The sequence below is a fragment of the Calidris pugnax genome, unplaced genomic scaffold, assembly GCF_001431845.1.
Source record: "Calidris pugnax isolate Ruff unplaced genomic scaffold, ASM143184v1 scaffold208, whole genome shotgun sequence".
Taxonomy (NCBI): Eukaryota; Metazoa; Chordata; class Aves; order Charadriiformes; family Scolopacidae; genus Calidris; species Calidris pugnax.
Window position 1 is genome coordinate 421,196 of NW_015090967.1, and position 17,004 is coordinate 438,199.

A 17,004-nucleotide genomic window follows, 5' to 3' on the forward strand; every position below is an offset into this window, starting at 1 on the left:
TTCGTCTGTTCCATTTGTACCAATATGTATTTGTGTGTCTACCCATCTGTATTAGAATCTAATCTGACTACTGGGATCTCCTGGAGGCGACCATGATAATTTTTGTATTAAATAGAACGAAAAGTGGGTGCGTGGCCGCATATGGTGTATGAACGTTAAGTGCTGTGTCCGGGGAAGTTGCGTGTTGGAGATGTGTAATTCCACATCCCTGCCGGTATGACACGCTAATTACGTGTTGTGGTGTGTGGAAACATGTTGCCCTTCAGACTTATCGGAGCGCTGGTCCTGTGTTTAGAGACAAAAGCGGAGAGTTTTACCCCGCTCTCCGCCGTCCCCTCCGAAGGCGCGCGCCGTGCCCGTTGGCAGCAGCAAACGGTCGGCGCGGTCGGCAGGTGGCGCTGTGACACCGAGGGCCCCCGGGTGTGCGGGCGGCCCCGCGGAGAGCCGTGAGCCGGGTGCTGTAACGGGGAAAGGTTGTTTTATCCTTCCGCTGCCCGCAAAACTAACCAAATATCAAACTGTCTCAATTTTCTGCAGATTTTTAGCGTTTCCCGCTCCAGATCGGCACAGTTAGAAACTGTATAAAAGTGTGTTAATACCAATTAGTGCATTATTTCTTGTAGGGAGTCCACAATAAGAAATCTAGTAACAGGGTGGGTTGGTTTTTTTTTTTTTTTTTTCCCTCTCCTTCTGTTAATTGCAGAGCTACAGGTTGGTTTATTTTGCTTTGTTTGAGGATTATTCATTTTAATCTGGGGTTTAACTGAATTGATATTAAATGAATCTAATTGTGGAGGACTGATATGATCTCCCTACAGTAGATGGAACTCACATGCCAGCTTCTTGTTTGTATGATCATATGAACTTTTTAATTGCGTAGCTGTTGTTCGTTTGAGTCAGAAGCACAACAACTGTTTCTTTTCTTACGAGGTTTTTATAGGGGAGAGATCTGTGAAATGTATATACCAGGTGGGCTTGCGAGCCCTTACTGTCTCTTCTTTCCTTCTCATTTCAGACCAGGGGAAGATGCTTTTTCTTCTTAACATTCTCTCCCAGCACTCTGAATTAGAGATTTATTTGCAACGAAAAATCAATTAGTCCTAAATTTATTCATGGATTTCAGGTCCAGCGATCAATGCAAGTCCACTCAGTGGGCTCAAGGGGACCCAGTTCATCCCAGTTAATGTGTCTGAAGGGGAATTACCATTGATGCTGTTTTTTTCCCTTTAGGTCAGAGATCAGACCTTGCTGTCACGGACTGCGGCAACCAGGAATGACTTCACCCTGCAGCTACCCAAACTGCACCTAGAGACCTTTGCAGTGGAAGGGCTGAAGGGCAGGCCAGAGGTTGTAGCATTTCAGGTTAGAGTCTAAAATAATCCTTTTTCTTTTTTTCCTTTTTTTGCATCTGAGAGAGAACAAGAAGCTAGGCTGCTCTGAATATGTGGAAAACAAAAAGCTTCAAAACTATTGCAGTCAACAGTTGAAAGAGAAATAATTTCCCTGTATACTCTTGAATACGGTATTTCAGAGATGATGTGAACTTTTATTTTTGCAGTCATAATGTTAAATAACTGACGGGAATATCACCATGGAAAAATGCAAATTTTATATTTGAAAATTAATGTCTCTCTCTCCTTTCCTTTCCCCCCTCATTTTAAGCAAGACAAATAGAATAGCAAAAAAAAAAAAAAAAAGACAGGAGTTTTATGCTGCTTCTTGGTCAGTATCAGATTTTTCCACATTACTGTTTTAGAAGTAATAGTGATTTTTGAGCATTCCTAATTAAAAAGAAAGTGCTATTTGGAATACTTAAATATAGAAACTGTTTTGTTCATGTAGGTTTAAAGACTTGTATATTTCAAAATACTAATCTTATTAGGAGGAAACAATGGAGGGGGAAAAATGAACTGAAAATGTACATCTTTTAATCTCTGATAATGGATTCTGTGCAATGCCTTAATATTATTTTTAAAGTTTGTTATGTCTTATACACATCTATGCCTTAGTCTTTATAGCTGTGCAGAATGACTTCATTCTTGTGATACATTATTGCTAAAGGTGGAACGTTCTGTTTTCTCAATGAGAGAATGAAAGGCAGAGTGAGCACATACTTCTTTTATCGTGCTCTTCTATGTGAATCAGAGAGAGGAAAGCTAGTCATGTAAAGTACAAGGAAGTCAGACAATGCTTCTGTTGCATAGTGTGCGTACATTTCTGTAGTAATCCTTTCTAATTTACTGTAGATTCTCTGTTCTAGATGCCGTATGTAATTGCAAGAACAGGGTCACAAAATCAAACATTCAAGAGAGGCAGATTCTAAGCTGGACGTTTCTCACTGTTGCCCTCTTGCATGCTGCATTTCAATACGATAAAAGATTTGAATTATGTGTGTAGTATTGTGTTTCCATAATAAAGTAGTAATATATAACACCTTGAGATTCCTATGAACTTTGATTAGCACAGCTGTATGTCTGTAGCAGAGGCTAGAGTTGCGAATGTTTCCCCAGTACAGTGATGATCACTTTTAAGGCTGTGAAAAGGTTCCACAGGTGGCACCTTTTCAAAGAAGCTGTCAAGGAAATCACCAGCTTTTAAATACTGCTCTTCTAATGCGGTGGCCTATTCAGTGATTGCTGCTTTTTTTTTTTTTCAGTCCCATCCCAAGTGCCATTCCTTTTTGACCTCAAAAAGATTGTAGAAGCGTTTGCAAGACAGCCTATTCTGTCTCTCTAAGAGGATGAAAAGTATCAGAAAGTTGCATTTCACATTTGTTACAGAGTGCTTGTGGTATAACTCAGGCACAGCAATGAATGCTCTGGGTAGTGTACTGGTGATGCCGTGTTGTAAACGTGCTTTTTGTTCACCCCACAGCTCCAAGCACACATGGTTACTCCGTACATACACAAACAGCATCAATGGCTCGTTCACAGCCTGTCTCACTGTGCGGTTCCTTTTCTACTTTTCCCTCTCCTCCTTCCTCTGCTCGTTCCTCTCCCTTCCCCCCATCCATGTCTCTATTTACAAAGTGCCCGGCTAATGACTTTCTAAGTACATTCTAGAGATTTTATTATAAAATTTCCCTTTCGTAGCTGGGAGTCAGCTAATTGATTTTAATTTCACTGTATGCAAAACTATATCAAGAGCAATCCTGCAATCTTGAATGAGGCAAGCAGTTAGTAATCGCTTTATGGACACTTCTTATTAAAACCAGTGGAATTGTTTGCATGCACGGTCTCTGTAACTGCTACTACTTCATGTATTTTATAGTTAGTCTGTGACAAGTACATTTCAGTTAAAGGCCTTATTATTTCCAACTGTTCGACATAAGGAGGTTTTTTTCCAAGTCTAAATTTATTGATATTTGATGTTTTCTTTTAAAAAATTAAGACCCTAAATTAGTGTGGTAGGGATAGAACACTGGCTATCAGGACTGTTGAGTACTCACAGAAGATTGCATTGTTTTCTTTTTATTACTCATGCATCCAGTTTGTAGTAGGTGGCTGGAATCAGTAATAAATAATAATTTTATACCCATTAGTTCAGTGTGTATCGCTTTTTCATCACATGAGAGGAAGAATAAAGTTAATATATTTGTATGTGCACATGCATCTTCCAAATTTTTCAGAAAGCATGTGGCTCTTAAAGGTGTTTTAGGTGAAATCTGCTACGCTTAATATACTTAATGTGTTCAGCAGCATTAGGGATCTATATTCCTTGTCGCTGGGAATACCAGAAGTCTTGGAAATTTTAAATTGCTGTTATCTCTATATGAAGGTTTCTTGGGGAAAATATGGCTTCTTTATAGGAGACAAGTGGAAAGAAGGTTGGTATAATGAACCTAAGTTGCTTGAATGTGAACTAAGCTATCGGATATTTGGGGTTTTGTGTCATACTTAATTAATTATCTTGTAAAACCAGAAGCTTGCTTTTTTTCTAGCAAATGGATGCAACATTCCAAATACCATGAATGCTTACAGGGCTGTTCAAACAAACAGACAAATAAAAGCCCTGTAATTCCCAAATGAAATAATTGTTAAGCTATATAGGAAGTGGTGTGCATCTTTTAAAGAATATGTTGTATACTCTAGTGATAGATAGATAATGAAATGAAATATTTGGGACACAAAGTTCTGTGTATCTTCTGCAAAGCCTGCACTTTATGTAATGGCTGTTGAATTGCAAAATTATGTAATAGATTGAAATGTAAGTTATTCACCAAGAATGTCCTTGAACTGTCTTCTAAAGGCTCATGCAAGTAGTGAAAGTATGGCTTAATTTGTAGGCATATGTTAAATTCTTGGAAACTGTGACAAGAATTACTATAGTAGTTTGAAAATAACGCTTGAAATGGATAAGTTGTGAAAATAGTACCGTATCTCAAAGAGTAAAATTATATGATTGCTACAGCTTTGAAACACTCTCACCTGGTATTTCATTGGTGTGAAGGATGTTATGTCACAAAGCTGTACTGTTTGTTACTTAGTTAAGTTTGAAAGTGAAAAATACAGTGTTATTTTAAAGCACCTGAAACACGTGAGGAGGGCATTTAAGATGTGCTGTTCTGGCCATGCACGAATGTTCCCACTGAAGACAAAAAGTGGAACTGTATGCGAAGCCTTCAATAGATACAGGATATAGGGTGAAAAAGACCAACTGAAATAACATGAGATTTCTAATTCTAGTAGTCTTGCTTGGCAGATGACTATTTAAATTAACCGGTAAAGGTTATCAACTCTTTGTAAAATACAAAATTGAGTTGTGCCACGTTTTTAGCAAGAGGATAATGTTCTCATAACTCTCTCTTCTGAAGGAGGTTATTGGCTCACAGAAGAAGTCATCATTCAGAAGATTAATTCTGAATTGTTTCAAGTACTTTTGCATCAAATACATAATGAATACTCATAGCAAGCAATTTGACTTAAAGAACAATGCAAAAAGTCCCCAAATAACGTTTAAACATTCATGTATAAATAATTAAGTATTGGTATACTCTCACAATAAATTTCTTCTATTTGGAGAGGTAGACGCAGTAGGATAAGAACTGGTATGAAAGAAACTTCTTGAAGCGAATTTAAGTACCTCAGACCAGCTTTGCAACAGCAATAGGATGTGTAATGTATACTTCCAAGTATGTAAGTATACATACGATGTATAAGTGCTCGATTCCCAAACAGGGGAAAAGCTAACAAAGTTCAGATCTGTGGCTTTGCCTTGTGTACCTGGGTTATGCTCTGTACCTACTCTTGCAGGTTAATAGGAGTGCAGGAGGCACAGGAGCTGCTTAAACAAAGCAGAGGAGCACTGACTTTATGGAGGATGTTTTAACACATTTATTCAGGCGTTGTCAGTGAAAAACAGTGCCATGGAGAACTGTGGTCATCAGAATCACGTCCGCTGTGTGTCCGAATGACATGCCTATGGCTGTGTGATCAGCCAACCACTGAAATTCACACACGGTAGCTGCCTGCAGATGTGCAATTAGGGAAAGTGTAATCATATTCTGTGTCATGGGAACTACCTTGACCTCTGTCTTCAAAGTCTCCATTTGTGTATTTTATTAATTGGCCCTATTAATTTGTGGTTGTTGCTTTTGGTCAGTATTTGGCATGGTGGGCCTCTTCCTTCTTTAATACTGGTTGCTAAATAGTATGATGTGACTTCTGGGTGTTGGTTTGGAAGAGAACTAATATCCACAGATGAACTTTGTGTTGCTGTTTTACAGGATTTATATGAATTAGAGAATCCAAATAGGCAAATTTGAGTGACTGTAATGAGGATGTGAATACTTAACACATTTATGTGGTGTATGAGAAAGGAGATACGAGGATGAGACTATAAGCAAGCTTCTGGTGTAAAAGGGGTGAACACACATGTATCTGTGTTTGCCAGTATTAATAAGTCTTAAAAGAAAGCATTTCTTTGTGTGCTGCTCTTCACCAGAGATGTAAGATTGACCTGACTGTTGGAAATCCCTTACATATTAAGAAAATTTTAGTTTATTACAACCAAGGGCTTGAGTAGGTAAATCTGTATTTTTCATTATGAAGCTCTCCCTTAATTTTGAACGAGACTGTACGCTTGTGGTGTGCTTTCTCCCCTCCAGGTGGGTCTGAGACGGGTAAGTTTTCACTTTGTCTTGCCTGTCTGTCTCTGTCTCCCTCTTTTTTTTTTTTTTTTTTTTTCTTCTTTAAATCAAAAATTTATTAACTAAGTACACATCTGTTCTCAATGAGTTTCATCCAATTGCCTTCACCAGAGATGTAAGATTGACCTGACTGTTGGAAATCCCTTACATATTAAGAAAATTTTAGTTTATTACAACCAAGGGCTTGAGTAGGTAAATCTGTATTTTTCATTATGAAGCTCTCCCTTAATTTTGAACGAGACTGTACGCTTGTGGTGTGCTTTCTCCCCTCCAGGTGGGTCTGAGACGGGTAAGTTTTCACTTTGTCTTGCCTGTCTGTCTCTGTCTCCCTCTTTTTTTTTTTTTTTTCGTGTGTGTCTCTGTTTCTGCTACACGCTCTCATTCTCTGCTGCACGCTGCCTCTCCCTGTGCCCTGTGTGCACACTCTGCACCGCACGCCTGGCTCTCTCAGCTGCACGCCCGGTCACTCTCTGCTGCTTTTCCTCTCCCTGCCGTGCCTGCTCTCTCTGCTGTGCCCACACTCAGGCTTTCCCTCCCTACATCCCTCTCTCTCCATCTCTTTCCCTCTCTCCTTCCCCCTCTGCCTGTCTTTTCCACTCTGGCTCTGTCTTGCTTGCTCTGCCCCTCTCTCTCTGTCTTTCTGTCCCCACTCTCCCTCCCATCTCTCTGCCTCTCCCCCTGCCCCCACATCTTGTGCTCCCTCTGTCTTCTCTCCCTCTGTCTTCAGCATGTGCCCATCTGTTCCTGCAGGTTTGGGAAGCCCACGTGGGATTTAGATGGACTTCTTTGTGTTTCTCAGGTGTTTGGGGGTAATTTGAAACGAAAAGTGCAGTAATAACATAAAGGTGTATAGCGGTGGTAGTACTATAGTCAAGTACTGACATCTCTTCAGTGTTAGTGTATAATCATTATAAAATTATGTAGGAGTAGGTTCTTAGCATTTATTTTATGTAACTTATGTATTCATGTATGATTTAGTTGTGCATTATCTGATTGTCTTGTAGGTCCACTTTTTCTAATTAATTGGGCAAACATAAATGCAGTTTAAATTGTTAGGAACTTCTTAATTTGTATTTTTTTTCACTTGTTCATTAATTTTAGATTTATGCTTCATAGATTAGAAAGTAAAAGATATGCATAATTCTGCTGATAATTTTTCTCAAAATAATGAACACTTTCTCATTCCCTTGTTTACTTCTCAATAAAAAAGTTCTTCCCAAATTGAGGAAGCAAGTAATTTCAAAGGTAACATTATAATTCTGTCATCAGATTTTGTCCTCTGAGTAGGGCAAGTCTTTCAAACGTAAATCACTTGTGGTATGAGGACCTAATGGGATGAATTAATCGTGGAGTAGCTGCTTGAAAACTGAATTATTAGTATTTTAAATCTTGTGCTTCTGTTTTGGAGCCTATTTTTTTTTTTTAATGGCATGGCTGTTATTATGTTTTTTTTTTCTCTTAATACTTCAGAAAGGAGAAGCCTTTTTAAGAGAGTCTTGATGATAGCGCATTTATATGCACACGCTTCTAGTGTTTTCTTTTAATTTCCACCATTTCAGCCACAGAAGCAACTATCTATTTCATTACAGAGGCCAGAACGTTGCCTGCTCTGGAATCGTACTGCTACTGGGTCTTCATTCTCCAGGAGTTCAACAGCTGTTATCAACAGCACCTGGGCTGCTCTCTCCTTCTTTTCTTCTCATCACCAAAATGACTAATTTCCTACCTAGTGTCAAAACGCTCTGTTTCTGGAGTCAACAGGAGCCTGCCTTCCAATATACTGTTGGAAGAGAGAAGTGATTCTTTATTAATGTAGTGATACTTTGCACTTGAACCTTGAGTTGAAACACTCATAAATGAGTGTTTTAAACTCCTTAGATTGGGATGACACCTCTTGCGACCCTGACCTTTTGCAAACTGCAATTTGTCAAAAATAAAGTTGGTGTATGGCTTAAGAAACAATAATTAGCAACTAAGTAAAATCTGAATAACCAGATTGAAGAGACGTAACATGAAGTACTCTAATTTAATCTTCTTGAATGTGTTCAGCTGGCATCTGGAGTCATGTGTCTAGATAGGTTGTATCATGACGATAAATGTTTAGAAGCCGTTTTAGCAGAATTTATTTTTAACTATAATTCCTTTAAAACATCATAACATCAGTGTATGTTAGCAAAACACAATTTAAAAGGTGAAAAATGAGGCATCTTCAAAATGCCAGTGATGTTGGAAATTTGCCTCTTATAATTTGAATTTCACACCCCTTCTGTGGGTTAACTGTGTTCCCAACTTCCCCCCTTCATAGCATTTCTCTCAGCAGTCTTTTCTTCCATGTCCTCTATGGGTTTTTTATTGCTCTCTCTCCTTTCCTCATTTCCTCCTTCCTTATCATTAGCCTCACTCCCCTGCTTTCTTAGCCACATTTTCACTTTTTTGCTTCTTCCCTTCCCTTTCCTCATTCTAATAAATGAATAGACACTGTATGAAGAACACTCCTCAGAAGGCCTTGTAGGTCTGATTGCACCCCAACCCTGTTAAGTCTTTGGCATTATGGGACTGTAATTATCAAAGTCAGTATCTGTAATCGGCAATTAATCAACTACTGAAAGCTGTCTCTTTAAGCTTATGAAACTACTAACTCTTGTCCAGCCTCTTTCATAAGCATTATTAGTTTCGTAAAAACTTTTCAGTTAAGATCTGCTGCTGATTATCTTGCATGCCGAAGTTAGTATATAATCATTTAACCTTGCAGTAACCTTTCTTAATGGAAAATTTTCTTTCTTGACCCTGTCAAGCAATCATGTAACTACCTGCCTTTGTCCACTTAGACTTTTTCACACATTTATATCTGTTGCATGCGGGTAATCTCATATGAATGATCTGTACTTACATGCAAGAAAGCTCTGTAAGAACTGTGTAAAATACAGTCTTAACTCACCAAATTTATTTAGTTAGTTAGTTTTGCTTCTACTTGTAATCCTGGGGTGGGTTTCTTTTCAGCTGGTTACCAGGTTGCTGCATCTTATAGGATAAGGACCCAACAGGAAGCATCTTTATTGACTTCTAGTCACTATTATTTTATGAGAAAAATTACTCTAGAGACATGGTAATACCCAAATAAGTACCCAAAGCTGCCTTAGTGAATAAGGGCAGATTCCTAAGTGCTGTAACTACAAAAATAAAGCAGTGTTGAATAACAGGAAACAAAAAAATCAGTTTTCACAGCACCTTGTTTGTTAGGCAATTTTTCTTATGTCAGAAATCCTATCTTTCAGAATTGCATGGGATTATCTTTGCACACTATCTTCAGAAAAGCAGTAATTTTAACAGATAACCACTGCGTAGCTTGGATGTGACTGTATTGTGTGATGTTGTCTGCAGCGTGTACTGTAGTAACACAGATAAGCCCATTCAAAAGCATAGCTGTTAAACTGTTGATAATCATGTGGGTTACAGAATGAATTCATGAAGTGAATACCATGAAATATTAGAAATTGTCTGGGGTCTTACTTTTTTTGTACTGGTTCTCTTAATTTCAAAAACTAAGAAGAAATGCTGAGCAAGCAAGTCTAAGCAATAGGAATAAATAAGGCAATAGACTTTATTACACAAAAAATCCTAGTAGCAGAAACAGAACCAAACTATTTTCTGTTCTTAATTACATTTAAACTGAAAAAATAAACTTCTTCAAATGCTGACTCTTTTCTTTAGCCTTTTTTCACTTAACTGCTTAGTATTCTATTATCATAAAACATATCTCTATCTGTTTGTTATTCTTATCGATAGCTTACAGGGCAAGAAAAAGTTATTAAATAATGCACTATATTAGTACAAGAGTTTTGTAACGGAATCAAGGGAGACATTTCTGCCCACATACTGCATTTGGTGGGCCTTGTAGTTAAAGACCTGGAAGAGGAAGGGTTATCTACAACTTGAGCGAGTTTATTATGGCTTAGTGATTTGCTGATTGATTTCATTTGCTGTCAGTTAAGGCTCTCTTAATGTCAGCTTTCTTTGCATAATGCCTTGAAATAAAGACTGATGAAGTTTTTCAGATTGATGCCGCTTATATAAACTGACCCTGATTTGCCCTTCTGCATGACAATATAAGTGACAGCAGTTAGACGAAAATATAGCAATGAATATGCAACTTAACGATTAAGAAAAACACAGTAAACCTTTCAGAATGTAAAACTAGGCATAAAAAACCAGGCTGTTCTGTTAATTCCACAGTTGTCCTATATTGAAGAAATAGACAGGGATAGCATCCCAAGCGGTATACCACTGAACTGAAATTCAAAGAGGACGAGTTTTGAAAAGATTAAGACTTAACCTGTTTCTTACTGAATTCTACAAACCGGCGACTAATTTGCTTTGGGGTTGGGTTTTTGGTGGGGGGAGGGGGTGTAAATTGCAGTTCATAAATTCACATATGTTGTTACCTGCAACTTTTTTTTTTTTTTTTTCAAAGAACTACTTGTCATTTTTTAAACTTAAGGGTAGGAAGCAAGATTTTATGCTTTGCTGCTGCTTTTCCTACTCTGTTCTGAATTATTTTTATGGCCTTAGTTTCAATTTCTCTTCCTAAATTCCCATACTTTTATTTTTTAGAAATGACCTAATCCTTCTAGGTTTAAGCAGTAGGATTCAACTCTTTGTCCTGCAGACCTCCATTCATTTCTGATATATCTGAGATAAATCACTCTTTGGTTTGGGAAAAATAATATTGTGCTCTGTAGCTTTTTTTTTTCTCATCTAAAATTCTTCTCTACATCATCTTGCAGATATCCTAATGAAGTACTTTGAAGCTGTAGTCTTGATTTTTCAGTTACTGGATTGATTGATTGTCTAGTGATATGTGCTCCTAGAATCCTAAGGTTACAAGTTCTAACACTTAGATTGGAGTGTGAGAAGCATAAATTCTTAGGATTGATAAGGTTTATTGCTGTAGGTGTTCTAGGACAAATACGCTTGAACTAGGGCATTCATTTTTAACAAATACTTGTCCGTTGCAGTACCGAATTTCATTACATTCTTTAACTCTCCCTTTATTACGATCTCTTCCTTTATTATGGTCTCTCTCTTCCTGTTAGAAGCTGAAGATGGTAAGAAATTAGATGGTGGGGAGAAGATGGTACTTGCTAAAGCAATGCAAAGAGGATGAATGTGGAACTGTTTTGTGAACCTGAATAATAGGGATACACAGCCTGCATGCTGGCAAATTTACCTGCGAAGGATTAAGTCTTTCTTGGCTTTTTAAAAGATGCTATCCATGGAAGGTCCACCATTTTTTTTATCCTCCCTGAACCTTGATAGAACTTAGGCTTTTGCTTCCTCATGATGATCTTTTTTGACAGAAGTGCAATTCTAAAGTAAACCTCAGGAGGAAACAGTCAGCCATTACACCTGTGGGGCAAACTCATAATGCCCATTTAATGCCTGAAGACTGTATTTTAGTTCTGACTTCTCTCTGTTCAAAGGCAGATTGTGTATTCTTTTCCAACACCAGTGTCCATCTGCAGGTCCCCCTCTTCCTGACCTTACAGAGACATTAGAGAGCAAAGCATCATGCTGTTGCTGCTGCATATAGTGCCAGACTTTCTCGCCATCCAGTTTTCCATTCTCAAAGGAATAACTTTTTCTAAAAATTACTTTAATATTTAGCAAGCTATAGATTATAAGTTGAAATTCTGAAGTTTTTACAAGTGCTTGCAAAAACCACAGGACTGAGTTTTGAGCAGAGAGTCTCCGACATGTCAGAATGTGGTGTTCATCTGTAAGTACCTTGGCATCCTAGACACTTGATTTGTTCTGCATTTATTCCACAGATTTGCTGCAAATTCTACTCCTTTGGGAAATAGACTGTGGGACTGAGTAAACATTTAATGCCTAGAGAATACACCTAATAGCAGTAAATCTGGTTGTCCCTGCTTAAAAGCAGGTTGGGCATGGAAAAGTAAAAAAGAGGAGTATAAGAAACACAGCTAAAATGTCTCCCGAATTTCCTCCAGCCTCCATCATTTTAGTTCAAGGACCTCCTGAAATAAAATTCTTACTCTTTTATTCAACAGCCATTTATTGTACCATTGCTTTGTGAATCCCTGTAAAGTTAAGCATTCATGTGACCTGTGGAAGGGATTTCTGCAGCTTAACTACATGCTTTTTGAAAAACTGTTTCGACGTTTGTTTTGAAAATGGTTTCTGCTACTTCATTTAATGTTAATGTGATAATATGAATAAATATTCCCAGTTTACCTTCTTTATACTAGTCATGCTTTGGCATAGTCTGTCATAATCACCTCTTATTCTCTGGCACTCCATCAGTAGTTGTTTCTTTTCAGGTTACTTTCCTTATTTCCAACCTACAAGCAGGTGAAAAACAGTAGAAATCATCTATGGTTTCTAGATTTGGTAAGCTGTGGAAGTGATTTCTCTGTTACCACCATCGACAGGCACAATTTCTCATAAATGACCAAACTGGAAGTAGTGATCCAGCTCTGAAAAATGAATAAGGAATAATCAATTAACATCAGAGGTAGTTTGGAAAATGATGACCTCTAGGGTGTTTATAAATTAGGATAGCCTGGAATCCTCGGATAAGAACCAGCTGCTTTTGTTGATGTACCATTAACGTTGCCACTCAAGCACATGTTGTGGTGCCTGCAGTCATTACCAAATCCTTTAAAAAAGACCAAAAATGGCTTTCTCAATCCAGTTAAGATGCCCTCTGATATGGGGTATTTTAATTCTCTTGTTGAAGAATACTTCATGCTGTCTAGCAAATTCATCTCACCAGTGCCTCTCCTCATTAGTTTTCTCCTTTCAGTGTCACTTGATCTGTTATGCTTCTAGGAGTTGGATCTAATTGTTGACCGTTGGCCAGACAGGGGAATAGACCATAACAGCCTATTCCTTACTTGCCAGGCTCTCAGTGTAATAATTCAAATCCTATTCTGCATCTGATGGTAGATTTCCATTTAATTGGTGCGTTTTCTGAAGAAAAATCAGAAAATCAATATCTTCCAAAATATTATCTGAAAAAGTTTACCAGGTAACAAAACATCTTGAATTGTTGATCTAAATGAGGTCAACCAGAGCTCTGCCAACAGAAAAGTTAGTTTCTTCTTCTCTTTGTCTTTCAAGCTGTTCCAAGTGAATGGCCTTCTCAGCTTGTTGACCTCTTGCATAGAAGAGGCCCAGTCTTCAGAATAGTGAAGTCTCACTCATCCACCAGTTTTTAGCATGTGTTGATTGGGATTTATATCTTTCTGATATATATCTTCTGACAGAATCTGTCACCTATATGACAGATGACAAGAAGATGGTCAAACAGAATCAGTTTTCTTCAGCTGTATATCCATTATTAGTAGAACTTGATATTTAGAGATGACGGGGATCATTTTATTAGTTCTTCTTCCTCAGATTATGATGATTAAAAGCAAACTTTGGGAGAAAAGTATTTTCTTTATTTCCTACTAAGCTTAAGGACAGCAAATTGTCAAGCTCAGTGTCAGTAACACTTTTGGCAGACGTTGCCAATATTCTCCAACTTTTGCTTTGGAAAGAGGGATGCTATTGTGTGTGCTCGTTGTGAAGGTCAGTAGTAGGTGTACTGTGTTCTTTAAATTTCCTTTTACTCTTCAGATTTTGGAACAAGAGCTGTTTCCCCTAAAATTTCTAATAAAACATTTTCACGGCAAAAAGTCAGGTCTTGATACCAAGTCTGGCTGAAAATCTAACCACTTGTGTGTTGTGGGTTTTTTTTAAATACAATTTTCGGTAAGTTCAAGAACGTATGAAGCAAACTAGTTATCTCACAAACGTCTGAGTTTAGGCAGAATGAAGGGAGAACACTTGTCTATCCTAAATGTGGCAGTGGACATTAGATTAAGCATGTGTCCATTTACCTGAGGAACGCCATTCAGATTTTCTGCTTTGTGTTTAGAGACTGATCGGTGCTCCTTCCTGTGCTGGCACCGTGAATTTGAGCACATAACTGTTGTTTTGGTGCGAAGCCAAAATGAAAAAATTAGTTTGCTACTAATAGGTATACTTTAGAGTTTCCTTAGAAAACTATAAAATATTGCTTTATGTAGGATGAAATATTTTATTTTATATTTAACATAATTTATGTTGCATTAAAATGCGGTGATACCATGAGCACTTCATAAGAAGAGCAAAGGACATGAAGTAACTATATCACAAAACTTTGTGCAGTTTTCTAGCCCCTGGGCTCCATTAAACTTGAGCATTCACCTAAAATCTGATACGAAGATTAGGACTCAGTAATGATTGTTTATGTATGAGCCACATAATCGCTGTTGTCATGTTGATTAAACCTGCCAGAAGGGACCTTTGTCTCTCCTAATAAATGGCAACTACTACGAAGATTGTCTTAATCTTTTGCATTGAAAATAGGAAGTGGACACATTTCCCCCTTCTAAGCATATGTAAAATATTTTATCTAATTCATTTTGAGAATGTTCTAATCTAAAATTGAAAAGCTGCTTTTTATAGCCAGAAAGGAATAATCTATACCCCTTCATAGCTCTACTCAAAATATTTAAGGAAGTGTCTATACTAAACCCAGATTTTGTGGGGTGATAATTTTTTTCTGTTGGAGTCAGTGGTAAGCTTTCTCTACACTAGTTAAAACTAAATTGCTATTTTTTCCTGAGTTTCTAAAAAGATTCATAAAAGTCTCAGTAACATCTATTTGTCTGTAAAGCGTATTTCTTTATTCAAAGTAATTTAAATTGGTCTTGGTTAATAGAGCACTCTTTAAAACCAATGAAAAAGTCTGCATTTTAATTTTCAGTAAACTCATTATTTCCACTACATTGGCAAATAGTCAAGTTAGTTACTTACATTGGATAGTTTGTGGACAGCATTTCAGAAGAACAGAGGAGTTTTTTGGATCTCACATTTACCTTCCATGTGAAGTCACTTCAGATTTTCTTACTTAGTAACTTGATAGGTTAATGTCTGCTTCTCTCCAGTCCTTAAATTGTTCTCATACAAATACACCTATAATTAATGTTTTAGATTTCAGACAGTTAAGACTTCATGTTTAGGTAACATTTATTTATAAAAATTGGTTTGCTTATATAGGATATCCTATCCATATGTAGAAGTCCTTTAAAAGTAAGAAAGAATATGCTTTTTAAAATGTATTTTAATTCTATGAATTTAGTTGTGAAAACAGAATTCTGTACTTCAGTTTTTGCACATCTTTGCTGGTTCCAAGATGTCACTCCAATAAACCAAAACCAACATCATCTAAATACAGGCAATTTGTACTTTCACTTAACATTTCACCTGGATTTTGATGAGTCTTACTCTCTTGTTTCTCCTCAAGACTGTGTGATGGGACATTTTTTTGATAAAAGCAATCCTGACTTTTCTGTTGTGACTGATGCTGTTCAGTTCCTTTATGAGTGGTAATACGTTGTGCTCACTCTAAGCAGATTTTCATGCTCACAGTTGAGGCACTTTAACATGGTCTTTGTATTATTTTCAGTGACTACCTCTCCCTCTTTCTTTCATCCCTGCCTGGAATATACACTACACGAGAAAGTTGAAGGAAGGGTACCAGCCTGAAACTTCTTTCACTTTGCATTTCTTTCTTGCCAAAGTCATTTACTTGAAAATTCTCTTCCTCCCTGACAGGCGGGAATGCTCTTTTTGTATCAAGACTGTGTAACAAGATGGGAAGGGGCACCATGTATTGGTAGCATTTTCCCCATACCTGTAGTTTAAACTGCAGGTTCCTTGGGGCAGTGGTTGTTTTTCTTGTACGTTTTGCATGCAGCTATGCTTGACTTTGTGCATCAGATAGTGAGAATGGTCTTTGCGTATAAACATTATTGTCCTATAAAAATATGCATTTCCTTGATTTTGTTGAATGGTAATTAGCTCGCATGGTCCAGAGATATTTCTGAGTACTCAAGGCTGCAGGTAGCTCCTTTGATGTAGAATTCTCAGCATGCTTTTACCTGATCATATCAACTAACACATTGGTCTTAATTTATCAGTTTCTAGAAGATCAATGTTATTTTTTAAACTCTTACACTTAGCAATAATTTTCATGGCAATTGCTGTTATGCCCATCCGCTGTGGTTTCCAGTAGAAGCACTTTCCCTTCAGTCTCTGTCAATTTCAATGCTCCCTTTTCAATTTTCTTGTAGGAAGTCATGTCATTACCTCTTGCAGAGAATCTCGCCTTTTATTTAGAGCTTCATTCCCTTGGGCTATCCTCTGAGACCTACGGGGTAAAGTAATTGTTATTGAAGCGAAGGGGATAGAGTTAGGCCCCGTGTGTGGCACTGAGTCAGCTTTCGGTTGGAAAAAAAAAAAAAAGTTGTAACAGAACTGACCTGCTTTTTGGCACATTTAAATTGTGCATGCCACGCTTGAATGGAACCCAACAAAAAGTTTAGTGTCGAAATGAGATACAAGGAGAATAGATCATTAAAGAAGTGCCAAACAGCTGCAAAAGTGCAATTTTGCTGAATGCTGTTTCCCTTGAGGGTTTTTTCTGATGCCTGAGAAGCTGCTGTATTTACATCCTCCACTGATGTTGCCACTAGACATTTTGGACTATGGGTCAAGGCAGCCAGAATGGATTTTCAAATGCTAAAGCATAGGGGGGAAATGAATTTTAATGTTTTGTTCCCCAAATATAGCTCTTTTAAATATATAATAAGTATCCCGAAATCATGCTTCTGAAAACAAAAGGTAATTGATGTATGTTTTGTTTTCTAGACTTGTTTTAAGTAATCTTATTTACATCAGTTTGAAGCAAGGCAGTAATGAGAGGCATTCTACATGCAGAACCCCACTCTGTGGAGTTTTGT

General features: G+C 37.5%; 1 protein-coding gene across 1 annotated transcript in view; it reads left to right on the plus strand.

Moving 5' to 3' along the window:
* Positions 1–17,004, plus strand: part of CCDC171 (coiled-coil domain containing 171) — a 152,176-nt gene that overhangs the window by 106,158 nt on the left and 29,014 nt on the right. The window contains exon 22 of the mRNA XM_014952582.1: positions 1,231–1,362. Coding sequence (XP_014808068.1) covers positions 1,231–1,362 — 132 coding nt within the window. The remainder of the gene's footprint in view (positions 1–1,230; positions 1,363–17,004) is intronic.